Below are 27,887 nucleotides of genomic sequence, written 5' to 3'. Positions count from 1 at the left end.
TTACCTCTTCTTCAAGCATCCTGGGCTCTCTGGGGCTCGCCGCCTCTCCACCCACCCCTCTCATTTCTTCCACTAGCTCCCTACTGAGAACGAGGAGGCACAATGACTCACTCAGGAGCTGTAAAAATTAAGACATTTAATGAGGAAACGGGCACAGGGGTGACTGGTAGGAGCGGGCCTCCCAGTTTTTCCTGTCAAAAACATCTCGCCTAGGAACACTGTCCTCCTGAACCTAATGCCTACTAAGCAAGTCTCCATTCCTTTGCCAAGCACCTCAGTCTTTCTTTATGTCCTCTCCCTCTGTTTTCTCCAGCCTTTCAACCTCCCCTCTGGCGACTTCTGCCATTTTCTTCTCTGGTTTTAGATCCTTTAGGCTTAAATTTTCTGAGACCGTGTGGCTGGAGTCTTCTGAGAGCCTTCTGTAAATTTCCTTGGACTCCCTCCTGATCGATTCGTCTGGCGCCCTGCTGTCCCCTAACACTTTTCTGGTAAGTGCTCCGGAGTCTTTAGTGTCCTGTTCCTCCATTCTCTGCTTCGACCCCTCCTCGTCCGTGGTGTCTCTCTCGCTCTCTGTCAGATCCTTTCCCACCTTCTCCGATTCTTCTCGAGCTCGCCTCGCTGCTTCCTTCTCTGACGACGACCCTGACAACTCCATCAGTGCGGTGACCTCCTCTGAAAGACAGAACGGGGCGGGAGGCGGGGTGAAAGTCTACTGTGACTCGGCCTCTGAAGGCCTGTGCTTCTGAGAGCAAAGCCCGAGTGAGAGTGGCGCTGTCGCGTAGGCTCCCAAAGGGATGGAGCTGGGAGCTGGTCACTCCTCGGGGCCTGAGGTCGGCCCTGCTCTGGCATCCAGTGGGAGGCTACGCAGTATCCCACCCAAGACAGTGTGGCCCAAAAGCACAGGTGCTTTTCCCTGCAGGAAAGGGCACTGGTGCTTGTTTCTTGGTCCATGCCACATGAGCAGTCCCCGCCACAGGCCCCTGCTGCTGCGTACCACACTGCTCCCCCAAACACGCCTGATGCAAAAGGCGATCCTTAACAAAAACCGGCCTAGGTGTTGGGAAGTGACACGGGTTCTTTTCTCCAGTGTCCCCATCCCGCCACCATTATGTTTGTCCCCGGAGAGTGGTCGGTCAGCATTCAGTTCTCTTGTAAACATGTGAGCAGGCTGTAAGCAAGAGGCGCTGCTGGAGAGCTGCTGTTTATGACCAAAGGGATTCTTGCTCCTTGTCTCTGATAATTACAGAAAAGTCACTATCATCTCCTGGATCTCCTTCATCCTCTTCCTGGAAGCTGTTCCTGGGGAACAGCTTCCAGAAACAGCTTCCAGGAAGCTGTTAACAGGCTCACGGCCATCCCAAGGGAAAAAGGTGAAGAACACTGCCATCTACTGTCCAGAGAAGGAAGTGCCCCCACCAGAATGCAGAAGGAATCTTGGCCCAGCGTGTGGCCGGCCCTGAGGAGTCCAGGGCGCTGCTTGGAGCTGCTGCACTTTTCCCAGCATCTTTTTTCACTCCTGACACCCCAATCCAGTGGCTTTTTCATTGCTCCATGCAATGTACAACCAGTGACTTGGCCTCTCTTTGGGGGAATCAGCTACTTTATAGCAGGCATAAGAATGGACTGGCCGGGCACACGCCTTTAATCCCAGCACTCGGGAGGCAGAGGCAGGCAGATTTCTGTGAGTTCGAGGCCAGCCTGGTCTACAAAGCGAGTTCCAGGACAGTCAGGGTTGTTACACAGAGAAACCCTGTCTTGAAAAACAAAACAAAACAAACAAACAAAAGCAACTAAAAAAGAAAGAAAGAAAAAGAAAAGAAAGGGCTATTGGGCTAGTGAGACAGTTCAGTAGATAAGCCAGATCCCTGATCCCTGGGAGTGAAGGCCCCACACCTGTAAACCTAGGATTTGGGAGGTAGAGGCTAGAGGATCAGGAGCTAATGACCCTGCTCAGCTACAGAGTAAATCTGAGGCTAGCCTGGGATACAAGAGACACTGCCTTAAAAAAAAAAAAAAGTTGAGCAGTTATGGAGGCCTGCCTGTAATCCCAGCTCTCGGGAGGTTGAATCAGGTGATCCCTGGATTGCAAATGTGACTAGCCAGACAGGCCTGGATCAGAGGTCAGCCTCTTTTTCACATACATGCGTACACATGTGTATCAACACACATACATACTACACACATTATCCACATACACATGCAAAAAGGGGGACTGTCATCTGACAGCTCTGCTGTGCTAGTAGCCATGAGGACTAGAGAGGACTTGACCTTGAATCTTGGAGGGCTTTAGCCAGGAATCCACACTGAGCTCTGTGCTCCTGGACTCTACCCACTGCATCAAGACTGAGGTCAGGGTCCTACAGAGGGAGGTAGACAAAGGCCATTTGTCACCAAGACCAGTATGGAATCACGTTTGAGGCCCCGGATCTAAAGCTAGACGGCCAAACTGAAAACCACTGTGGATTTCTAAGTCTTCTGCCTTAATGCCCTCCTTAGTAAAACTGAGTACCTTGGCAGTGTCCCCGGAAAGGGGCAATAGCGCCCACCACACCCCTAGAATGTCCGGCAGCTGGGCACCAATGGAGACCAGCCTCCGCTCTTCTCAAACCAGCTCTTCTGGGCTTGCCCATAATTTGACTCTGTTTCCCTCAGGGTCCTTTTTGCTCCCTGGAGGTCTAGAGTGAAGCTGCCAAGCAGTGCAGAGGTCCCAGATGAGCAACACCAGACAGCCCAGCTAGGAGAGGGGCTAGGTGGCACACTTTCCAGCATGGGACCTGGCAGTCACCAGCCTCGCACAGCTTCCCACCTAGAACAGGGGACAGAAAGAGCAGGACAGGTATGTCACCCTGTATCTGACTGGCTGCAGTGGCTCTGGATGTGTCCTGTCATCCGGCCAGTGTCTGCTCTTGCTGTGTCCTGTTGGAAATGGTCCTCCTCCCCACTCGACCTCTTGCCTGGAAAACTGCTGGGTTTCTTTGGGAGCTAGAGGCAGACCCTTCACCACCCCTGGAGGTTCCCCCTGGCTCCCCAGGGTCGTCCTGAGCCTGTGTGTTCACACAGCGCATGTTCACCCTGCTGAGCCCTGACTGGTAGAACCCGGTGCTGGCCACTCCGTTGCCTTCCTGCTGGCCTGTGGGTTCCTGCAGAGCAGAGCCCTGGTCTTCAGAGAATCTAATTCCGACTTGGCCTGTGGTGAATGTTTGATTCAAGTCCATGAATAACCTGCAGACAGAGCTGAATGGATTCACGGGGCAGCTGGACTGGAGGCCAGACCAGGCCAAGGTGAACTAAATCCTCACCCTGGCCTGGCCTGGGAGAGGATGCAGCTGCTGCTGGCAACTCAGTGAGCATACTGGGAGGGCGGTGCCAGCCTAGCCTTGGGTGTGACTGGCAGGACTACCGTGAGAGAAGCGCAGAGGAGGGACCGGGGTCAGGGCGACTCACGTTTCTCCGCCTTTTCCCTGAGTATCTCCCTGTAGTTAGTTTTCTTAAGTTCCTCGATGATGCCCTTATTGGCGTCGTCCAAGGCCTGTGAAGAGCAGAGGAGCTGGTGAATCTTTTTTTTTTTTTTTTTTTTTTTTTTTTTTGAGACAGGGTCTCAATCTCTATATCTGGCTTGCTTCAAATCCCTGATCCTCAGCTGGGCGGCGGCGGTGGTCGCACGCCTGTAATCCCAGCACTCGGGAGGCAGAGGCAGGTGGATCTCTGTGAGTTCGAGGCCAGCCTGGTCTGCAGAGATAGTCCAGGACAGGCTCCAAAGCTACAGAGAAACCCTGTCTCGAAAAACCAAAAAACAAAACAAAACAAACAAACAAACAAAAAAGTTCCTGGGGTTGGGGATTCAGCTCAGTGGTAGAGTGCTTGCCTAGCAAGCGCAAGGCCCTGGGTTTGATCCTCAGTTTAAAAAAAAAAAAAAAAAAAAAGCCGGGCGGTGGTGGCTCATGCATGCAATCCCAGCACTCGGGAGGCAAAGGCAGGTGGATCTCTGTGAGTTCGAGGCCAGCCTGGTCTACAAAGCAAGTTCCAGGACAGCCTCCAAAGCTACAGAGAAACCCTGTCTCGAAAAACCAAAAAAAAAAAAAAAAAAAAAGTTCCCGATCTTCCTGCCTCTACTTTCCAAGTGCTGGGGTTACACACACACACACATGCACACAGGCACGCGCCATCATACCTGGCTGGATGGTTTTGAAATAGGGTCTCATTATGTATGTAGTCCAAGCTGGTCTCAAAATCATGGTCATCCTGCAGTTCACAGCCTTCTGCCTCAGCTGGGATGACAAACATCCCCCAGACCCTGCTTTCTGTGGGGTCTTGGGAAAGTTCTATCTTTGTCATAGTCATCGCGGAGGCTGTCACTGGGCACAGCACCTGCACCTTTAGGATGTGTGCACCGGATGCCCGGCGGGCATGGCTATTCTTCTGCAGCATGGTTTTAGGGCCCTTGTCTGCTTTCGCATCTGGAGACGGCAATGCAGGAGGGTGAGGCCCTGTGGGATGTCTTTCTGTACACTGTGAATATGTGTTGAGGCCCTGTGGGATGTCTTTCTGTACACTGTGAATATGTGTTTCGACGAAGGTTAATAAAGAAGCTGCTCTGGCCTATGGCCAGTCAGGTTATAGCCAGGCAGGAAATCCAAGAGAGAGACAGGAAGAAGAGAGGCAGAGGTGACGCCAGCCTGCTGTCCAAGGAGCAACATGCCAGCAGACTGGTAAGCCACAGAACACATGGCAAAACACAGATTAATAGAAATGGGTTAATTTAAGATACAACAGCTATCTAGCAAGAGGCCTGCCATAGACCATACAGTTTGTAAATAATATTAAGCCTCTGAGCGATTATTTTATAAGGGGCGGCAGGACCTCGGGGCCGGGTGGGACTGGGGAAACCTTCCTGCTACAATGAGCAGCTTCAGACCTGGTCCCACAAAGAGCCACTGAGGACCAATTAATGAAACACTGCCTAGCCTTGGGGTCACTTCAACCCTGCCTCTGGGATAGCCTCCAGCCCTGACTCTGAGGAGACCAGGGCTCTCACTCCGAACCTCCCTGGTCCCTTATGATGTTGGTTACAAACCAAGGCTTATGCTTTTGTATCAGTTTCCCCTCAGACACCGAGCTTCTTGTGGACCAGGATCACAGCCAGCCACATGTGGACTCGGCTGTCCACACTAACAGTGCTCATAAGCACTTGTGCTTTCTGTAGCGTGGATGCGTGGGAAAGGATCAGGTCTGAGAGGCCCTGACTGAAAATCATGAAGTACATAGCAGCGCTGGAGGGAAGGCAGGCATTCCCCTCTAGCAGGGCAGAGGCAAGGGGGGAGATGTGTATCACCAGGGCTGCCTCTCAACAAGAATTGGGCATCTGTGGGGCTGGCCTAAGTAGCCCCAAGGAACACGGAAGCAGGGGCACTCCCTGGGGTCCTTAGGAGGGATTTTCCCACTGCAATAGGGAAATATTGGCCTCACTATCGTCTTTCTAAACACACCACAAACTTTCCTCCAAAAAGCCTCTTCTCTGGTATGGTCATTTCAGGGCAGGCCCCCCAGGGCCCTGCTATTCCTGACCAGTCCTGCATGACTGTCCTCCAAAGCTCAGCACGAGGGTGTCACTGTCAAGGTGCCCTGTACCTTATTCAAGCTCCGGCTACATGCATCTCTAGTCTGGCCCCTGAATTGCAGACCTGGCCTCCCAGCCGGGGCCCTGCTTCAGAGGAGAGGAGCCCCCCCACCAGTTGAGATCCACTCTAGCAGATGATTAGTGGGGGTAGGCCTGTACCTGTGTGCCCTCAGGATTTCACGATGGGAAGTGCCTGAGGAATCTGGTGGCCAGTGGGAGGCAGATGACTGGGGATTCCTGAGGTAGGCAGCATTTGACTTGACTGAAGTCCTACATTCACCTGGAGCAAGATCTCTGAGGGGAGACTGGGGTGGGCTACGGGAGCTTGAAATACCTCCTGACCAGTCCTCCATGATGGTCCTCCTGGCTTTACCTCATTTCACTTCTGGACTCTGCCCCTGGCACTTCCAGTCTAGGCTAACATTCCGACAGGAATGTCTACAAGGATGGGAAGATTCTAGATCTGTACCGTGAGGTCCAACCAACTGCATAGAGCTCATGTGCATACAAAACATGGCTAGTGACTGAGACACTAAACTCTCCATGTTACTACTTTTAACTCACTTTGAACTAAGTAGGTTAGCAGCTGCCTCCAGAGCAGGGCTAGGTGATTCCAAACTGAGGGGTCAGAGAAGGTCCTTTTTTGTTTGTTTTCATTTTTGTGTAGTCCTGGCTGTCCTGGATCTCACTCTGTAGCCCAGGCTGGCCTCAAACTCGAAGAGATCCTCCTGCTTCTGCCTCTTAAATGCTGGGATTAACTGTGTATGCCACCACCGCCCAGTGAGGTCATTTTTTTTAAAATTTTATTTATTAAGTATACAGTATTCTGCCTGCATGTATGCCTGCAGGCCTGAAGAGGGCGCCAGATCTCATTACAGATGGTTGTGAGCCACCATGTGGTTGCTGGGAATTGAACCCAGGACCTCTGGAAGAACAGTCAGTGCTCTTAACCTCTGAGCCATCTCTCCCACCCTGAGAAGGTCCTTTTAAAGTGGGTTTCCAAGTCAAAATTTAAGGGTTGGCTGAGAACCTCCTGGAGGAGGCAAACCCAGGAGAACTTAGAAAATTCTACACAAAATTGAAAGCACAGGACAGTCTGCTTAGGAAAAGGCAGAGGCTGTCTTTGGCTGGAGTATGGGAAGGTTGGAGAGCCCCACAGGGACGTTACCAAAGGCCTTCATGGCCCCACAGAGTCTTCTCCCAGAGACCAGGATTGATGCACAAGAAAGGACAACCTCCAGTTGTCCCTGAAGGAGGTAGTAGTTTTCAAACTACAAGTCCTAAAATCAGTTTAGAACGTCTCAGTCAGTGGCTAGGGACATGGTGCGGAGGACACCTGTGTGCACTTGCTGCACAATCCTGGGAACTAGTTTGGATTCCAGAATGCGGGATTCCAGGTGGGTGTGGCACCCTCCTGTAATTCCAGTCTCAACGGGCAAAAATAGGGTATCCTAGCGAGTGAGACGCCCAGCTAATGAGACTAGTCATGACAGTGAGCTCTGAGTTTGCTGGGGAGACCTTGCCTTGATGATTAGGGGGAAGAGCCTTCAAGGATGCTTCCCAGTGTCAACCTTGGGCCTCCACATGCACATGTGTGCACACAGGGATACATACACACACAGGCATGCACACATATATTGTAGAGACCCACAGAGGTTTCTTAGTGAGAACTTACTCAGGGTCTGAGAATCTGAGCTTGCTTTACCCAGCAGGACTGCATAAGGGGATGATTTGAACATGGGCATGGTTACCAGGTGTTTGGAAGGGTCTACACTGTGTGCTGTGTGATTTGATCTAGCAAGGGGAAGGTCTTTTGCCCCGCCCCTTGGCATTGTTATAAAAAGCCCTTTTGAAAGCCGGGGCGGTGGTGGCGCACGCCTGTAATCCCAGCACTCAGGAGGCAGAGGCAGGTGGATCTCTGTGAGTTCCAGGCCAGCCTGGTCTACATTGCTAGTCCAGGACAGGCTCCAAAGATACAGAGAAACTTTGTCTCGAAAAAAAAAAAAAAATAAAAATTAAAAAAAAAAAAAGCCCTTTTGAAGAGGCAGAAGGGGCCGTTGGGTTTTGACCCAGGTCCTCCCAAAGCTGTCCTGTGTTTCTGTCTGTCTCACCTCTGCTGTCTTTCTATCTAAAAGTTTCTTATCCCCCTCTCCATTTAAAAGGTGGGAGCTGGCCTCCCACAATACACAAATATGCACACACAGAGAAAATAGAAAAAGAAGGAGGAAATGTCAATCAACCTTAAACAAAAGTAAATGGAAAGCTATGTGTAAAGTGCAAAGGCATACACTTGTAGTCTTAAAGTCCCAGGGACTCTGGAGCCTGAGGCAGGAGGACCATTTGAGTCTACGAGGTTGAGATCAGCCTGGGCGATGTAAAGAGACCTCATATTAATTAATTAATAATTCATAAGCAAACAGTTAAGTATCAGGGTGCATAGTACAAGGAGGAGGTGAATACGTTTGGTAAAAGTTTTGTTTCTTTGTTTCAAATACAGCCACTTGGGTGATGGACAGCAGAGGCAAAAGTCAAAACCAGTGCCCTGCCAGCACACATCCTGACAGGTGGGTAATAAGCAGCTGGAAAGGCTGAGGGGAGCCGAGGGCCCAACCACCCACTCCCACTCCGCATCAGCCCAGCCCAGCAGGCGACAAAGGCTCACACTGATGATGGCATGCTGTGCCTCATTGTTGTGGACCAGCTTGGCTCTCTCCAGGGCCTTCTCAAAGTTGTTCACAGCTGACTCGAAGTCTCTCAGCTTCACTGGAAAGCAGGGGAGAAGGCAGAGAAGAAACTGAGGCACTCCACAGAGCTTGACAAAGCCCCTGGTCTGCCCGACCACTCCCGGGACCCATTAGAAGTGTGTGTGAGCTGGAATCAGCCCTAGGTGACCACTGAGCTGCTCTGCCCCATCTCTGAAGCATACTCCTGGTCTGTGTGGCGCTAAGGACTGGGGACACAGGCCAACACTGTAGATTCCAGGCCCAGGAAAAGAGTCAGTGAGGGGAGAGATCGATGCACACGACATGCATCTCCAGGGTAGGGACTATAACTGCATCTGGAAATGGTTCCCGAAGAGGCAATCCATACTTTTTAGATAGTTTTTAAGTTTTCTGAAAACACCACATAGGGCTGGGGACAGGGCTCAGTTGGTAGAGTGCCTACCTATCATGCATGAAGCCCTGGGACTCCAAGCACTGCACAAACCGGGTATGGTGGCACACACCTATAATCCCAGCACTTGGGGAGGTTGAGGCAGAGCAAGCGTAAAGTCCTTAATTGGCTATGTCAAGTTCAAGACTAGCCTGGGACACAGAACACAGACTGTGGTTTTGGGTTTTTTAAATACAAACAAAACAAGATGGGGAGATGGAGAGACGGCTCAGGGGGAAAGCACTTGCTATGTAAGCATGAGGACCTGAGTCCAAATCCTCAGTACCCGTGGAAAAGGTACTACATATGCCGGAAGCCTCAGCACTGGGAGCAGATACAGGTAGATCCCAGGAGTTCATTCACCAGTCAACCTAGCCTAAATGGAGAAATTCGGCTTGAGTACCCAGAGGAAGACAACATATATCTTCCTCTGGCCTCTGCGTATTTGTGCATAGGCACACGTGCACACAACATAATAATATAAATAACAATAATAAGCCACTGGAAAGAAGGGTGGCATGGAGAGGGGTGTGTGTACTGTGGATAGCAGCTGGAACCTCCATTTCCCTGCTCTGATAGAGTGGAGAACAGGACCTCTGTAGAGCTCACCCAGCTGGCTAGTGCTGGAGCTGAGACTGGACTGATTCACTGAATGACAGAGTGAAAGATCTGTGCCCTTATAAAGACCCCCATTTGGGGGTCCTGGAGAGATGGCACACCACCAGAGGAAGAAAGTAATCCTCACTTCTACCCAGCTGTAAACCCCAAAAGCATCAATCCTGACTGACTTAGCAAAACATGCCCACTGCTGCAGGGGCGGCAGGGCAGTTATGGGGGTAACCAACCACTTCTTTGAAGGGGTAGGCATTGAAGGACCAATCTACAAGATGGAATCAAACACCTGGCACTGTTAATGGGGCCAAGAACCTGTATCCAGAAAGACCACAGTGCCCTAGGAGGGCACCAAAATGGGCACAGCTTTCAACTGACTCCTAATGACTCAGCATATCCTTCAGCTCTCATCAGAGACGCCTCCTCCTGCAGCAAATGGCAGTTAACACAGAGACCCACAATTGGTCAATGTGGAGAGGATAAGAGACTGCATAGGACCTGTGCTCAGAATAACAGGTTACAGATGACCTGTGCTCAGAACAGGTTACAGATAACTTGTGCTCAGCCTAAATGGGAAATGTCTCTATCAGCCAACGTCTCAAGGATATTCACAGAAGAGGAAGACGAAAGACTGAAGGAGCCGGATGGGTAACGCCAAGAAAACTGTTTTCTAGATCCAACAGGGCAGTTGTATGCGGGGAACCATGGAGGTGGCTTGGCCTAGCTGCTTGGAGAGGCATACATCATAGTGTTTTCAGGCTTGAGTCCGTGGCTCCTGGGGTACAATGTGCCTTCCAGTTCCTGAGAGACCACTGCACTCCCCAGGCAGTGAAGCATTCAGGCCACTTTGTGTTTCTCTGTGTGTTCCCTTAGTAGCCAAGGAAGCATGAAGGCTTGACAGGACAATCGGTCTTCGACGTTAATCTTGTACACCCTGTACAGCTTGCAAACTTCACTGCTTCTTGGCAACTATGGCTGTGTGGCCCCTGGCAGTTGGCATTATATTCTGTTTCTGATAAAGGTATAAAAAGTCTGATTGCTCTCAATAAAATGGTCACAGCCTCAGTTTGTGCAGTGGTCCTGCCAACCTGACCTGATTTCACTCCTCACAGCCATATCAGGAGGTGACTGATAAGCGCAGGCGCTCACAATTATACATATAAAGTCACAGCAGCTGAGACAGCAAGCACAAGCCACACAAAACCCCAGGGTGGAGGGAGAGAGGTGGTATGAAGTCCCACCCCTCGCTGGGGAGCTATTGGCTTGTGATAGCTGTTGGGAAATGGAAAGTCAGTTCTCTTTAAAGGTGTGACCCCCTGGTGGGTGGATCACACTCTAGGGCAGGCCGCACACTGGAGGGTAGGTAGCTGGGCAACACAAACTGGAGTCAGTGGGTTAAGAACAAAAAGACAACACAAAGTTGGATGGGGAGGGAAGTGGCGTTGGATCTGTGAGGAACTGGAGGAGGGCAGGTAAAAATACATGAGTGGCCTGGCAGTGGTGGCACACACCTTAAATCCCAGCACTCGGGAGGCAGAGGCAGGCAGATCTCTGTGAGTTCGAGGCCAGCCTGGGCTACAGAGTGAGTTCCAGGAACAGCACAAAGCTACACAGAGAAACCCTGTCTCGAAAAACCAAAAACCAAAAAACAAAACAACAACAAAACAAAAAAACTATGTGTGAAATCTTGAAAGAACTAATAAAAATATTATTTAAAAATTAAAACAAAGCCAGGCGGTGGTGACGCACTCCTTTAATCCCAGCGCTCAGGAGGCAGAGGCAGGCAGATCTCTGTGAGTTCGAGGCCAGACTGGTCTACAGAGTGAGTTCCAGGACAACCAGGGCTGCTACACACAGAAACTCTGCCTTGGAAAAGGAAATTAATTAATTCATTAAAATGAGCAAATAGAGAAGCAAACAAACAAAAAATGGAGTGTCTTGGCCTCCTTCTCAAAATGAAGGTAAGCATGGAAACGCAGACGGCAGGCTCGGCCCTCAGGACTCTCCTGCACAGGCAGTAGCTCGGTAGGACACAGGACAGGGAGGACGGGGCCTCGGCGCCCACACCTTGGGCCTGCGCCACCAGAACGCTAGCGTTCAGCTGCCACTCCAGGTCCCCTTCCTCCTCGGCGTACTGCTGGGACTTTTCACCGTAGCTCTGGGCCTGCCACGCCTGGTCCAGCTCCAAGTAACAGCGTCCAATCTCGTGGAACAGCCAGGTCTTCTCTAGCGTGGTCTTGGCCAGAGGGATCTTCTCCTCCCACCTGGGGAGAGAAGAAACAGGGTTAGTTCCCTCCCAACTCCGCGCTCAGCCAGGGTAAAGTCCGGGCCTCCTGCGGGAGCACAGCAAAACTCATTCTTTCTTGTCCGGAGTGGAACCAGTGAGTACCAACCTACTTCCACACTGCCAAAGCTATTTTGGTAACATGTGTGGGATCAAATTTGGCATACCCACTGAAAAATAATGTTTGAAAAGAGTACCTGCCTGGCGGTGGCGGCGCACGCCTGTAATCCCAGCACTCGGGAGACAGAGGCAGGTGGATCTCTGTGAGTTCGAGGCCAGCCTGGTCAAAAAATTTAAAAAAAAAAAATCAATTAATAAAAAGAGAAAAATAAATAAATAAATAAGAAGATCCAGAGTTTAAAAGTGTTTAGTAAGAGTTGGAGAGCTAGCTCAGAGGTTAAGAACATTGCTCTTCCGGAGGACCCAGCTTCACTTCCCAGCACCCACATGGTGGCTCACATTTGTCTCCAGTCCAGGTGATCTTATGACCTCCATTGGCCTTCCTGCACACCACGTGCATGTGCAGACAGACACACAAGCAGAATACCTATAGACCTAAGACAATTTTTTTTTAAAGATTTATTTACTTATTATGTATACAGCGTTCTGTCTGCACATATCCCTGCAGGCCAGGAGAGGGCACCAGATCTCACTACAGAGGGTTGTGAGCCACCATGTGGTTGCTGGGATTTGAACTCAGGACCTTTGGAAGAGCAAGCAACGCTCTTAACCTCCAGCCCAACCTAAGACAATTTAAAAAGAAATGTTTTCAAGTGGCCGGTCAGTTCAGGGGGTGGCTCAGGGGTGGGGGAAACATGCTGGATGAGTACTGGTGTTCCATATGCCGTGGGTTTGATTCCCAGCACTGAAAGGCCCAAAGACTACGATGTCTATTGTCACCCAGCAGAGCCAGGAGTCTGGTCCTCCTTCCTTCCTTCTTCCTTCCTGTTGTCGTCATCATTATCCCTTCTTTTTCTCCTCCTCCTCTTCTCCTTCCTCCCCTTCCTCTTCTTCCTTCCTCCCCTTCCTCTTCTCCTTCCTCCCCTCCCTCTTCTTCCTTCCTCCCCTTCCTCTTCTTCCTTCCTCCCCTTCCTCTTCTTCCTTCCTCCCCTTCCTCTTCTTTCTTCCTCCCCTTCCTCTTCTGCTTCCTCCCCTTCCTCTTCTTCCTTCCTCCCCTTCCTCTTCTGCTTCCTCCCCTTCCTCTTCTTCCTTCCTCCCCTTCCTCTTCTTCCTTCCTCCCCTTCCTCTTCTGCTTCCTCCCCTTCTTCTTCTTCCTTCCTCCCCTTCCTCTTCTTCCTTCCTCCCCTTCCTCTTCTGCTTCCTCCCCTTCCTCTTCTTCCTTCCTCCCCTTCCTCTTCTTCCTTCCTCCCCTTCCTCTTCTTCCTTCCTCCCCTTCCTCTTCTTCCTTCCTCCCCTTCCTCTTCTTCCTTCCTCCCCTTCCTCTTCTTCCTTCCTCCCCTTCCTCTTCTGCTTCCTCCCCTTCCTCTTCTGCTTCCTCCCCTTCCTCTTCTTCCTTCCTCCCCTTCCTCTTCTTCCTTCCTCCCCTTCCTCTTCTTCCTTCCTCCCCTTCCTCTTCTTCCTCCCCTTCCTCCTCCTCTTCTTCCCCTTCCTCTTCCTTGTTCTTCCTTCTTTCTTCTTTTTGAGATAGGATTTTTTTTTTGTTTTTTCTGAGACAGGGTTTCTCTGCGTAGCTCTGGCTGTCCTGGATCTCACTCTGTAGACCAGGCTGACCTAGAACTCACAGAGATCCACCTGGCTCTGCCTCCTAAGTGCTGGGATTAAAAGTGTGCCCACCACTGCCCGGCCTTGAGATAGGATTTTGCTATGGAGCTCTATCTGACCCAGAACCCCTGGCAATGCCCCTACCTCAGTCTCCTAAGTAACTAGGATAACTGGCATCAAGTCCCAGGTTACTAATGCCTCTTTGCCTGGCTTTATGACCCCAAACTGGAATCCCAGTGTGAGGGAGGGAAGACCCAGCCCCTGGTGGGGAAGGAGCAGTCTATGCTACTCACGTGTCAATGGCTTGCTGGAATTTCCCAACTCTGGCAAAAACTCGGCCAATATTGTCAAGGGCTCTCGATTTTGCATCTGGAAGATCACTGTGGAGAAGCAGCAAAGACAGCCATTAGGTAGAAATCAGGTATTACGGTGAAAAAGGCAAACACCAGCATCCTGGCTTCAGGAAATCAGGGTTCCAGGCAGAAGATCTCCAGGTTGGCAAGGCTGTGGCACACAGGCCCATCTCTGCCCTTAGCCTGAGATGGACATTATAAGAATCTTTCCAGAGTTGACAGCCTACAAAGATGTCCCTTTGGTCCAACAATTTTCCCTTCTAGAATTTACCTCACGATAATGTAATAAGAGCATCAATTAAAATGTTTCTTATTTTAGAAACCATTAGGAGAAACCTAACAATGGTTAATGGGTATGAAAAAAAGTCTATGATGTATGAAGTGGAAAAAGTCGGGGGTGCCTGGTGGCGGTGGCACACGCTTTTAATTCCAGCACTCTGTGAGTTCGAGGCCAGCCTGGTCTACAGAGTGAGTTCCAGGACAGCCAGGACTGCACAGAAAAACCCTGTCTCAAAAAAAAAAAAAAAAAAAAAAAAAAAAAAGGAACGTACCCCAGTGATGTCACAGGGAAGTGGTTAGATTAGACAGGGGTGAAGGTCTCAGGGGGGGGGAGGAGTAAAGATTTCCACAGAGTTTTGACTGAAACCCAGAATGACAGAACTTCTTGAAAACCAAACTCCTTTATTGGCTTCACATGCCCAGGGTCCTAGCCCCTAGCCTATCATAGAGCGAGCCAGCCCCCAATCTCCCATTATCTCTCCGCCAAGGATGGTCCTGGCCCTCCTCATGTCCACTCTAAGCCTCCTGTCCTGAGTCCCCTCTCTGATGGTGTTCCTGCCTGTGTCTCTCCATGGAGCCTTGGCCACACTTTTCACTAGCTGCTCTCGGTCAGTCTGTTTAAGATAGGCTCCCCCTCCAGAGTGGGCCCCCTAGGGGCTAGGGAGTATGGCTCAGTGCTAGAGCCTGCCTAGAATACACAGGGCCCCAGGTCAGAGAGCTCCAGTGCCACCAAAAAGCTAAGGGTGGGTACTCTGCTGTGGTGTGACAGGTAAACACACTGTGCCTTCTCAACTTATTCTTGATATTAATGAGAGCTGCCAAGAGTGGTGGTACATACCTTTATGTCTTTAATTCCAGAACTACAGAGACAGAGGCAGGTGGAGCTCTAAGTTCGAAGCCAGATTGGTCTATACAGTGAGTTCTAGGTAAGCCAGGGTTACATAGTGAGACCCTGTCTCAAAAAAAAAAAAAAAGAGGAGCCGGGCAGCGGTGGTGCACACCTTTAATCCTAGCACTCGGGAGGCAGAGCAGGCAGATCTCTGAGTTCGAGGCCAGCCTGGTCTACTGAGTGAATTCCAGAATAGCCAGAGCTACAAAGAGAAACCCTGTTTCGAAAAACCAAAACCAAACAAACAAACAAATAAATAAATGATTCCAGCCAACAGGGAAGAACCAGGGTGGGATTTCTATACCCTTTCCCATTCCTTCCCTCACCCTAGAGTGAGACCCTAATTTAAAAGCTGATGCCTGAGTGGTAGTGGCTTGGCAGAGTGAGCTCTGAGGAAAGGGGCACCTTGCCAAAGGAGCCAAAAGCAGAGCTCAAGGCTGGGATCCTTCCAACGGCTTCAGGCCAGAAAGCCAGGCCAAGGGACAGCAAAGTGAGGAAGAGCAGCCTCTGAGCACTGGGTCGTTCCTTCATGGGGAGGCCGGCTCAGGAAGCCCAGGGCGGGTGGCCAGGATGTGAACAGGGCAGAGGGAGGTACCAGGAGCTTCCTGAACTTTCTCAAGGGAGTGCCTGCCTGAGGCTTTGGGACTCCAGGAGCAAGGTGTGTGGGAGAGACTGAAGGGACTGGTGAAATGTGGGGTTGCCGCAGGACATTCCAAGAGGAATGCCCTGGAATCTGTTAAACGTACAGGTCTGGGGCCTGTGAGAGAAGAAGTAAAAGGACCTCTGGGAGATGGCTGCATCCAAGGTGGTACTCACATGCCCTTTTCTCTTTTGGAGACAGACCCTGACTAAGAAGTCTTGAGTGGCCCAGAACTCACAGAGATCCACCTGCCTTTGCCTTCTGAGCACTGGGATTCAGACACCCAGAACACACCAGCCTTATTTACCCTCCAGGACCCCTGTCAGGTGGTAGCATCAGACCTTCAGAATAGGTGAAGAAACGGAGGGAAGAGCTACTTAAATCCACACAGCTCTAAGTGACTGGGCCGGGAGTCAGGACATGGCTAGCTCCAACTCTGGGTCCATCCCCCCCCCCCTCACTCCGTTACAGAATGGCTAATATGTGATCCTCCTCCTTAGTCCTTAGAGACACACAAGACATTGCCCAGGAGGAGATGGCACTGAGGGTGTGGCTAAGTGAGGAGAGGGCAGGAGCCATTGTGCCCGAGGCTGAGAGTGGTACTACAGGCAGGGGGGCGCGCGGGAGCGGGGGGGGGGGGGGCAGCGTGGCTATGTCCTAGGAAGCGATGGCTTGTTAAATGTGAAGCCTTGAGTCTTGGAAAGAGCCCATCCTTGGGAATATTGACAGTACTGTTACGAGGCATGCTAGGTACTTCCCTGTGGGTCAGCAGGGAAGGAGAGTCTTCAAAGGGCTTTGGAAATCTGTGGGGACAGCAAGAGAGAGAAACCAGAACAGGGAGAGCAGCAGCTGTGGCTAAGGGCTGAGGCACCGAGTAAAAATGGGGTGGTCCAACTTGAACATGAAAGTGTTTCCCCCAAAGGGTCATGCGTTAAAGCTTGGTCACCACTTGATGGCACTATAGAGAAAAGACTAGATCAGAGCGCCAACAATCCACTCCGGGTTCTTCCGGAGCGGCTGCTGAGAGGTAGAACCTGACTAGAGGAAGCAGGCCACTAGGAACATCCCTTTGAGTCTCTTATCCTTTCTCTCTTTGCTCACTGGCTGCATGCTGTTAAGAGAGAGGCTTTCCATGTCTCTCCACACTGATGTTTCAGCCTCCTCAGTGGCCCAAGAGCAATGGTGCCGGTCTTCAATGGATGGAAACTTCCAATACCATGAGCAAAATAAGTCCTTACTTCCTTAAGCTGTCTCAGGTATTCTGTCACAGTGAAGGAAAACTGAACAGCACGCAGGGCGCACAGCGTGACAGTGTGGGGTGAGTGGACACCAGAGCCATGAACGACCCCAAGAGACGCAGAAGCGGGATGCTCAGGGCTAGGGAGATGGCTCAGTGGGTGAAGGCACTTGCTTGCCTGATGGCCTGGGATTGATTATTGGATCCATATAGTAGGAGAAGAGAACGGATTTCCAACAACTGGTCCTCTGATTGCAGGAATTCTCCGGTACTCATGTGCACATGAGTGCACCTATACACTGAATAAATACATAAATAAATATATAACAAATTAAAAAATAACAACAACAACCCCAGGATGCCTGGAAAGTGATGGCCCCTATCAGGAAGTTTTAGGTTGAGAAGAGCTGATTTCAGCAAGACTTGACATCACTGTTAGATGAATGTTAGGTACAGTCTCAGCTCTCTGTTCTTTTCTTATGTGTATCTCTGTGCATATGTATGGTATGTCCGTGTGTGTGGTATGAATGTGTGTGTCTGTGCATACGTATGGTATATCTCTGTGTGTAGTGTGTGTGTGTGTGTGTGTGTGTCTGCACATGTGTATAGTATTATGTCTGTGTGTGTGTGTGTTTGTCTGTGTGTCAACTGGAACTGACTGAACCCAGGGCCTTGAACATGCTAAGCAGTTGCTCTACCACTGTGCTACGTCCCCAGCCCTATTGTCTCAAGTTCTTGGCCTGTACCTTTACATCTGTCCTCCTCTCCACACCAGGGCAGGGACAGCTGCGCCCACTCCACTGAGTGGAAACACTGAGGCGGAGCTGCTGAAGGACTTGCCTAAGATCCCACTGCCCAGTCAGATCTACTGGACCGCAGCCTTATCCTCTGGGTCACCACATGGTCCACAAAGCTCTGCCTGACTTGACCCAGCTACCTGTTGGCCCCTCTCACCCTCCATCCTGAAGCTTCCTCCAGCCTCAGCCTTTCCCACAGGGCCAGTATGCTCCACCAACACCCCTGCCCTAGCATCCTCCAATGTGTTTTTTAACATGATCACAATCACAATTAAAATGGCTAGGCCATTGTTTTTGTCAGATATCCAAACCTATATCTGGAAAGGAGAGAGATGGCTCAGTGTTAAGAGCACTGACTGATGTTCCAGAGGAACTGGGTTCAATTCCTAGGTCATCCTGAGTCTGATCATGCCAAGATAATTAATTAATGAATCACTCAATCAAGCTAAACATATATATAGTCATTGCTATGTTCCCAATGCTAGAAACATCGGGTATGTCTGTAGCCTGATACAAGAATTAAAAAGAAAAAAAGAAATCCCCAAGAGCCAGACCCCCTGGGAGCTCATTGGAATTTTGATCCATTGTGCTCCAGTGAATGGCAAAAAAAAAATTAAAAAAATAAAAAAATTTAAAAAAAATCTACCAGTGTAGGTTAGCTTTCTACCTTTAGTCCTGAGTACTGGACCCCCATTTCCACTGGGCTCCACCTCAGGCCTGCCCTGCAGGACAGGAAACGGGAACGAAAGCTCTGAGCAGCCCTGGCAAAGGTTCTCGGAGGCCTAGGGACCTTGGCCACTCACTATTCCTTGGCGATCTCCAGATCCTTTCTGTGGCTCTGCAAGGCAGCCACCATCTGCCCCAGCTCAATCTGGGCGTTGCCTATGCAGCTGTACAAGTTCCCAACCAGTTCGTCCTTGTTTGGCACCTCGTCTTTGTTCCATTCCAGAACCTTCTTAAGTACTTTCTCTGCCTTTTGGAGGCTCCCTTCGGCGCTGCCGCTGGTCAGCACTGGGAAGAGAGGGCGGTGACATGGAGGTGAGGGCAGCCTCCTCCTTGTTGATGGGCTGACCCCTCCCTCTCCTCCCAGGTAAGTCCCATCCACCGGTCAGCAGAGCCCAGAGCTCAGGCTATCAGGTTGCTTCCCGCCCGGCCCTGAGAACGCTACCCCTACCCACACATGTCGATGTCCTCTAGGCTCTTGAGGATGTAGTGGGCTGTCTGCGAGGGGCTGCGTTTCCGGTCCCGTAGCCACTTCTCCTGCATCAGCTTCCGGTCTCGCTCCCTGGCATAGATGGGCTTCTGCTGCCTCCAGAAGTTGCTACGGGTGTCCAGGTAGTTGATGCCAGTCATGATGAGGTCCTCTACGGTCAGGCCATTCTTGATGGTGCCTTTGATGAGGTCTATGGGGGACGGGGTTTGAGGGGGGCATGGCTGAGATCACACATGGAAGGATGGGTGTCCCTGCTGTAGGACCCTGGGAGGACTTTTTTTTTTTTTTTTTAAGATTTATTTATTTATTATGTATACAGAAGAGGGCGCCAGATCTCCTTGTAGATGGTTGTGAGCCACCATGAGGGTGCTGGGAATTGAACTCAGGACCTCTGGAAGGGCAGTCGGTGCTCTTAACCTCTGAGCCATCTCTCCAGCCCCCCTGGGAGGATTTTTGCCTGCAGTTGTGGTAACAGTGAGGAAAGAGGGAGTATGTGAGTGGGGTGGGGAGGGTCTAATTGATCCCGGAGGAGGTCAAAGGCACATTCTTGGGACAAGCCTTTCCCTGCACAATAGGAGGGATAAGAAGGGCCACCTGGACAACTCTCTGAGAAGCCTGTACTCAGGGGTCCCTCCTTTTAAGCTGTGTCCTCAGAAAAAAAGGGGAGTCTGAATTTAAAACTTGCCAGCCCTCATCAAGTAGCCAGGAGCCCAGTAAGCTAGCCAAGTGCATGCTGGGAGCTGTAGGAGAGTGCCTTCATCCTATCTACTGGGTGGCCAGAGGTTAGAGCCAATGGCAACGATGCAAGGTCACTGCTCAGGCCACTCCTGCCCTCCACAGCAGGTCCTCTGGAGAGCAGGAAGCCTTCAGGCCTGTTACCAAGGAGATGTGCCAGCAGTGAAGCTGTGTGCCACAACCCTGCAGAGAGCCCTACAGATGATCTCAGGAAAAACACAGTTCTGGAGAGAAGGGATTTGTTTCCAAGGTGACCCCTGCCCAAGCTTATCATCAGTTCACAGCAATGCCCCACGCCAGGTTAGTGGGGACTATATGTTTTGGGGCTCCGTCAGCACAGTGTGATGGGAAGTGTATTGGATTGGAGTCTAGTGATGACATCACCTCAAGCTTGCTTGTCACCTTGGACATTCAGTGAATTCTATTTCCTTATCTGTGAAATGGGGGGTAGACCAGGTGACAGTTCAGAACATGTAGTACTAATGTGCTCGGAGCCCAGCGCCTGGCCTTCAAGTTCCTTTACCCATGCATAGCGCAAGGCGGTGGTTATGATTTGCATCTTGAATGTCCCTCCCTCAACCTCGGGTGTTGGCTTGGTTCCTAGCCCGTGTACTAAGGGACATGGTGGAAGAACCTTTAGGAGGTGGAACCTACTGGAAAGAAGTTAGGCCTTTGGAGGCATGCCTTTGGACAGGGGCTTTTGGGGTCTCTGCTCCTTCCCCTGTCATTACTTCCAGGCCACCTCTGTCCTACCAGGTGCTCCCCAGTACAATGTTCTGCCTCACCTCAGGCCCCAAAACAACAGAGTTACCTGAATACCCGACGACTATGAAATCTCTGAAACTTAAGCCAAAATAAGTTTTTTTTTTCTTTTCTTTTGGAAACAGGGTCTCACTATATATCCCTGGCTATCCTGGAACTTGCTGCATAGACCAGGCTGCCCTCAAACTCACAGAGATCCGCCTGCCTCTGCCTCCCGAGTGCTGGGATTACAGGCGGGCACCACCACCGCCCGCATCTTTCCTTCTTACAGGTTGACTATCTCAGGTGCTCTGTCACAGTGATAGAAAGTTGGCAAAGGAGCCCATGTAATTAAAAGCAGTGACCCCTGAATCTGGACTTCTTGGGTTCAGAGATGAGTGGTCGTGTTGCCTAGTCTCGTGTGACTTGAGTCAGGTGAGAACACCCTAACACCGACCTAGCCACAGGTCTGTGTCAGTTGTATTCCGAGACAGGCTGTGCCTTAATCTTCCACCCAGGATTTCAACTGCCCCAGCCCCGCTGGCCACAATGGGTCTGAGACCTTCATCCAGAAGGAGCTTCTCCAGGTACTCCTTGTCCACGTACAGTTCCCCAAGCAACTGCCGGACTGTCTTCTCGCTCTTGAGGGAGCCCTTTCGCTTGGTCTCATGCTTGGTGCTGTGTGAGAGTTGCTTCACGGGTAGAGGCTTCTGTTGGGCTTTCTTACTCTGGAAAACGGAGCAATAGCAGCCAATGGAGTCTCAACAGGGAGCGGCGGAGAGTATGCAGTATGGACTGCGAGTCTGAGACTCCACCGTCCTGCTCCTCCAGGGCTCTCTATGGGCTGAGAACCATGAAATATGCTCAGTTGGGCACAGCTGGATTCCCAAGATACCATCCCGAGCCGGGGCAGGATCTCATGGCAGCCCATGATTCGGGAGGAAGCGGACTACTCCCAGGCAGTAGGGTTTGGAAGGTACACACGGCCTCAGAAACTGGCACCTTACCTCAGCTTGTTTGCTTAAGAAGGAGAGGTCTCCTTTGTTCTCTAGCTTAATTGAAGAAGGACCTGGAGGACAGAGGCGGAAGTCAGCCGGGCCAAACCTCTCAGGCTTGACCTCACACATACTTTTATGTGGAAATGGCTACCTTTGGCAAGGAGGTGGTGGGACTGTAGCAAAGCTGGCTCTGAGCCACCCTAACACACAAACGGTGTCGCTTAGACACTAGACAGTCCCCACTGGCCCAGAGCCATGGCAGCCAGATTTGCAAATAAAGGGAGATCTGGGATTGAGGGAGACACTGTCACATGCCATTTCCACGTTCTGCTATCCACAGGGACAAAGTCTTGCTCATCTCCCTCCTCCCTCTACCATAGGGCTGATGGATAAAGCACTTGTACAATGAGGGAGGAGCCAGCCTCAGAAAAGCTGCACTCAGGGTCCTGTTCTAGTTTATGTATGACTTCAGACTCCAGAAAGGAGGACTTCAGAGCAGCCCTCCTAGCATGGACAGAATTTAACCCATGACATCGGCAACAGCCAGATCCAAGTGTGAGACTCCCCGGTGGTAGCTGCTTGCATGCTGCACCCTAGACCCTCCCCACACCTTCCTGGATAGGACTCGGCCCCATGCTCACTCACTTCCCACTGAGTTGTTGATGGCTTCCTGGGCTTTCTGAATTCCAACTTTGAATTCCCTATCAGGTCTCAGTTTGTAGCCGCGATGATAGAACACCAAGGCAAACTCAAAGTCTCCCATGGTGTACAGGGTCTCGGCCTTCTGTAAAATGCCCTGGAATGAAAGACAGTCAAATCCAGGTGCAGAGACAAGCCCTCAAAGGGCTTGTACGGTAGAATGAAAGGGTCCTAGATTGGAGGTCAAGGTTGGAACACAAGAGGCAGGAGAGAGCAAGTACAGAAGAGAAAAGGGCATCAGACACTAAGTGATCCAGCTGGTTCTTCAACTACCAGGAGCCAAAGTCTGCTGTAATGGAAATGGCGAAAGCTAGGCTGAGTCCTCCCACCCAGCAGTCACCTTGCAGAAAGTTGGGTCACTCTGAAGTGAAGCCTCAGCATCATTCAAGGATTTCTCCAAGTCTCCCATCTTCAGGTAGCACTTGGAGCGGGCAACCAGGCAGTTCTTATCTCCGCTTTGAAGGTGAAGAGCCTGGCAAAGGAAGCGCTCTGATGGGCAGATGCCAGGAAGAGCAAGGCAGCATCCTGGCCCCAAAGGGCAGCCCACAGCTCCTGCCGTTTGTCAGTACACTGGCCTCATCAGACGCAAGCAGTCGAACCCAATCTTTGCTCAGTGACCATGAACATCTATCTGCATGTTGGCTGATCTTGGAGAAAGCTGAATCTCGGCTACTAAGGAAGCCACTGGTTGAGACTTGGGAACTGGCTATGCTGCAGCTATCTGATTTTCTGCCGAATCCTTCTAGTTCATTCCAGCAATACAACTTTAAGATGGTCTGTGTATATCAAGCTCAATAGCAAACCTCAGTCGGCCGCATACCATGTGCAATGTAAATGGCAAAGTCTAACGCAAACGAAGTAGATTTTAGGACCATCTAAAACTTGGGTTACTCCCCCACTAGCTTTTGTGTGCAAGGATTAGAACCCAGGACTTCATGAATATTGCAGCCAGTTCTCTACCTTTCTGAGTTCTACCCCTAGCCCGAGTCTCTCCCCCTCACTCCCATCCCCACCCCCACATTTGTTGTTTTGTTGTTGTTTGGTTTTAAGAGATGATCTCAAACTGTACCCTTGACTGGCCTGGAGCTTGCTGTGCAGATGGACCAGGCTGGCCTCAAGCACTCCACCATCTTTCCTGCTTCTACCCTGTGGGTGCTGGAATTACAGGATGTGCCCCCATACCCAGCCCTTCTCTTATTTCTTCAGTCTCTCTCCAGTAGCGGGGATTATAGACGCATGCCATCACACCTGGCTTGAGCCCTCTTTTTTTTTTAACATGGCAAAGTGAGAACTATCACTCTCTGGGGGGACTAAGATGGAAACTTGAGGAAGACAGACGCCATCTGGGGTCCCAGGTGTAAGGATGGGCACAGATTTTTTTTAATTCATCTTGTGTGTGTTTGCCTGTGTGCATGCAACAGTGTGCCTGTGGAGGTCAGAGAACAATCTGCAAGACGTGGTCCTCTCCGTCCACTAGGCGGGTGTGGGATCAAACTCAGCTCCTCGAGCTTGGCCAAAAGCGCTTTTCTCCCCTGAGTCATTGAGCCAGCCCAGTCTGTTTTCTTGAGGCAGGGCCTCACAGTCCAGGCTGGCTCCAAACTCATTACGTAGCCCGAGGCTGCCCCTGCACTCCTGATCTTCCCGCTTCAGCCTCCCTCAAATGCTAAGACTGCAAGTGTGTGTGCGCGTCATCACACCCAGCTCTGTCCTGTCACCTTCTGATTGAGACCACAGCTGTGATGAATGTCTGTCCTGGCCCCGGAGTCGCCAGGACAGAAAGAGAACATTGCCCTGAGGGAAGGTGGCTGTGGGTGAGGTGGCCTCCCCTTCTAGGAAAGGCATGCATCCCTTGGCTTCCGACTGGGTCTGCCCTCTCTGGGCCGGACCTTCCTTCTTTGCTAGGAAGAGGAAACAGCTGTTATCTTTCCTAGAATGGGAGGGCTTCTCTCCCACAGAGACCGCCCTTGGGGTCATCTTCCTTTCTGTTTCAGCTGCTCCAGGACCAGACAGCTCAGCACAAGAGGGGGATGGGCGAGGGATGGGCGGGATGGGTGGGGGAGGGAGGATGGGTGGGAGGAATGTGGGGGGTAGGGCTCCTGCACTCAATCTGCCTGTCTGGTCACCATTTAGGGGCAGAAGACTGGGAACGGCTGAGAAGCTCAACTTTGTGGAAATCTTGGGTTCGGTTAGTAGGTTGACACTTCATTAAAGTTTTTTTTTGTATTTAATTAATTTTTAAAATTTATTTTAGGTGCATTGGTGTTTTGCCTGCATGCATATCTGCGTGAGGATGCCAGATCCCCTGGAACTGGAGTTACAGACAGTTGTGAGCTGCCATTGTGGGTACTGAGATTTGAACTCTGGTCCTCTGGAAGAGCAGCCATCTTTCCAGCTCCCATTTAAGATTTTTTTTTTCCTTGTTTTTTTTTTTTTTTTTTTTTTTTTCCAGACAGGGTTTCTCTGTGTAGCTTTGTGCCTTTCCTGGAACTCTCTATGTAGACCAGGCTGTCCTTGAACTCACAGAGATCCGCCTGCCTCTGCCTCCCAAGTGCTGGGAAGAATTTTTGTTCATCTGTTTTTATGGTTTTTTGAGACAGGGTTTCTCTGTGTAACAGCTCTGGCTGTCCTAGAAGTCGCTTTTGTAGACCAGGCTGACCCCAAACTCGAAATCCTCTTGTCTCAGTCCCACCATGCACTGCTGCTATGCCATTTGAAATAAGGAGAGCTGGGTGTGGTTGTGCCCACCTTTAATCTTAGCACTGTGGAGGCAGAGGCAGATGGATTTCTGAGTTTGAGGTAGCCTGATCTACCAGGAAGTTCCAGGGTGGCCAGGACTACACAAAGAAACTCTGTCTTGAAAAACCAACAAGCAATTCCTCGTTAGTATAGTGGTGAGTATCCCCGCCTGTCACTCGGGAGACCGGGGTTCAATTCCTCGACCAGGAAGCAGGTATTGTTTGGCCGGTCGGTGGTGGCACATGCCTTTAATCCCAGCACTCAGGAGGCAGAGCCAGGCGGATCTCTGTGATTTCGAGGCCAGCCTGGTCTACAGAGTGAGATCCAGGAAAGGCACAAAGCTATACAGGGAAACCCTGTCTAGAAAAACAAAAAAAACAAAAAAAAAAAAAGAGCTGGATCAGGCTCTCTGGATAAGTGAGACAGTTGAGTGGCTTGGACTGTTTGGGAGGCATCCAGGCTGTGGGACCCGGACCTGTCCTTAGTGCATGAGCTGGCTGTTTGGAACCTTGGGCTTACACAGGGACACTTTGCTCAGCCTGGAAGGAGGGAACTGGACCTGCCTGTACTGAATCCACCAGGTTTAAATGAATCTCCAGGGGAGTCTTGGCCCTGGAGGAGATGGGAATGGAGGGGAGGGGCTGGGGGAAAAGTGGGGGCGGGAGGGAGGAGGACAGGGGACCCCATGGCTGATGTGTAAAATTAAAACACAAATATAATTTTAAAAAAAAAGAAGTTAGTTGTAGGCTACGGGCTGGTCATGTTCCTCAGTGGACGAGTGATTGCCTAGCATGGGAGAGGTTTTGCGTCCCAGTACCACAGCAGAAAAATACAGTATGTGCTTTCTAGCAAAGAAAATTGTTATTTTGTTTTAGAGGCAGGGTCTCCAGTATCCCAAGCTGGCCTTGAACTTGCAAAGTAGCCATGGATGATCTTAAATCTCTCTTCCTCCTTTCTCTACCTGCCACGTGCTCAGGATCCAAACCAGGGCTTCATGCATAGGAAGCAAACACTCTTACCAACTAAACTACGTCTCCAGCAAAAGGAAAAGGTTGTAAGAACATTTCACAGTGTGGAGGTTGGCACCTCAGGCAACTGGAGTCTGAATGTTTGGCTTGGAGGATCTTCCTCCCGCACCTGCTAGTTCAGTGCAGTGACCTTGGGCGTGTTACCTAACTTCTGTATCAACTTCCTCATCTAGAAAGTGGAGTGCAATAGTAACCCCCTCATAGACATGCACTGTGCTTGGCAGTTTGTCTAGTATCCTAAAACAACTCCCAACTCCTTTAGGATGCGATGGTGCAATTTTTAGTAAGGTTCCTACAATATACTAACTTCACTGACTACTTTCTCACAAGCAAGCCTGTGCCAGAGACTCTGTGGCTTCCACATTTAGCCTCTCAGGCAATCTGCAGCTAATAATGGGAAACTGTGTTTATCAAGAGAAAGGTAGCCTGGGCTACCAAGTGAGTTCCAGGAAAGGCGCAAAGCTACACAGAGACACCCTGTCTGGAAAAACCGGAAGAGAGAGAGAGAGAGAGAGAGAGAGAGAGAGAGAGAGAGAGAGAGAGAAAGGTAATCGTGAAACATTTCAACATTTCAATGCTACCAACTGGCGGACATAAATGACACATGGGAGAAAAGGACAAAGACCAGGGCTTTGGTGACAGCGGTATATCACAGGAACCAGTAATATTAGACACAAAACTTATCAGGCATCATCAGGACCTCACATTGCTGGTGATGGGGTGGGGCTGGAGACGTTTCAGCAGTTAAGAGCACTGTCTGCTCTTACAGAGGACCTGGGTTCGAGTCCCAGCACCCACATGGCAGCTCACAACCCCCAGTAACTCCATTCCAGTGGATCTGAAGTCCTTTTGCCTTCTAGGAGCAATGCATGATGTGGTTGCATGCATATACACGCTGGCAAAACACAAAAATATTTTTAAAATGGTGATGGGGGAGCTATTTTTAAAATAGAGATGGTTCATTGGTTCATAGCACTTACTACTCTTGCAGAGGACCCAGGTATGGGTCCCAGCGCTCACGTGGTGGCTCATAACTGCCTGTAACTCCAGTTCCAGGGGATCTAATCTCTCCTGGCTTCCACAGGCACCAGGCATGCTTGTATGCATGTGCTATACATATGTACAAACATAAATGTATACATACAGGCACTCGCTCATACACAAGCACACACACACACATAATCTTTTTTTTTTTTTTTTTAAGTGTTGAGCCAGGAGGTGGAGTTCCAGCACTCCAGAGTTCAATTTTAGGGAGTTGGCCTCCAGAGTACATAAGGAGACCAACTTCGGAAGGGATCACACCCCGGCAGTCATCACTCAGGCAGAAGACTGTTGCAAGTCACCCTGGTCTACAGAACAAGGCCCTATCTCAACAGAGGAGGAGAGGGAGGGAGGAGGGATGAGAGGGGGAAGAAGAGAAAAAAGGGAGGAGCTGGAGGAGGAAGAGAGAAAAAGGAGAGCAGGGAGAGAAAAGGGGAGGAGGGGAAAGAAGGACAGCGAAGCAGTGATAAGTTCAAGCACGACTCACATTGCTAAAGCTCTGGGCGGCCTTAAAATAGTCTCCGCACAGATACAACCTCTCGCCCTCTGCCATGTAAGAGGGAAAGGTGCTTCGCAAGGTGTCAGCTTCTCCATCGGACATGGTCATCTGACTTTTGGAGATTCTGAAGCGGATCCAGAAAAGGAAAAGAGGCTGGAGAGAACCTCCGCCTAGCTTGTGGCAGCCCGGTCTCTTAGCAACCCAGAGACAAAGTTTGACTTCCGGTCCCTCCCCTCCCCCGGGCGGTGTTAAGATCCCGGGCGAGCCTGCCCAGTGTGCACATGCGCGTGTGTGGCCCCCGCTGCGCACGGGTCGGACAAGTGTTGAGCGCGTGGTCCGCAACTGCAGGGGCGGTGGCGCTCCAGAGTGACCGCTGTTGTGCCCGGCCTGCTTCTCTCTCCAGTCGCCACGTGGAAAGCCTCTCCCGCAAGGCAGCCAAGAAAATGAGAATTGGAGGCAAAATTCCAAGTAGGCATAAGGCTTATGCGCTCCAGGTCCCATCAGAAAGGAGAGAGAATTTTGAACTTGGAGCCAGAGAGCTTGGGCAGCCTTCGCTCCTGTCACTTTCTAGCCGCGTGATCCTGGTCTAAGCATGTGAGGGAACTGAAAAGAAC

The 27,887-nt window shown here is 50.8% G+C and overlaps 1 protein-coding gene across 2 annotated transcripts; it reads right to left on the bottom strand.

The window, feature by feature from the left end:
* Positions 1-186: 186 nt before the first annotated feature.
* Positions 187-27,475, bottom strand: Odad4 (outer dynein arm docking complex subunit 4). Of its 2 annotated transcripts, XM_036198335.1 has the most exons (12): positions 27,262-27,475; positions 22,310-22,441; positions 21,916-22,066; positions 21,280-21,341; positions 20,835-21,000; positions 18,762-18,986; positions 18,387-18,594; positions 13,682-13,768; positions 11,450-11,646; positions 8,280-8,380; positions 3,445-3,529; positions 187-672 (listed from the first exon to the last, which is right to left on the bottom strand). In XM_036198335.1, the coding sequence occupies exons 1-12, from the start codon at positions 27,379-27,381 to the stop codon at positions 275-277; spliced, it is 1,932 nt and encodes a 643-aa protein (XP_036054228.1). In that variant the 5' UTR covers positions 27,382-27,475; the 3' UTR covers positions 187-274. The 2 variants fall into 2 exon arrangements, with proteins under 2 accessions (XP_036054228.1, XP_036054229.1); XM_036198336.1 differs by lacking the exon at positions 22,310-22,441 and having other exon boundaries at positions 27,262-27,464.
* Between the last annotated feature and the right edge of the window lie 412 nt (positions 27,476-27,887).

This window comes from Onychomys torridus, chromosome 8 (genome assembly GCF_903995425.1).
Source record: "Onychomys torridus chromosome 8, mOncTor1.1, whole genome shotgun sequence".
In the NCBI taxonomy this organism is placed as follows: Eukaryota; Metazoa; Chordata; class Mammalia; order Rodentia; family Cricetidae; genus Onychomys; species Onychomys torridus.
The sequence above is the reverse complement of the archived record's forward strand: the minus strand, read 5'-3'. Positions and strand labels throughout refer to the sequence as shown.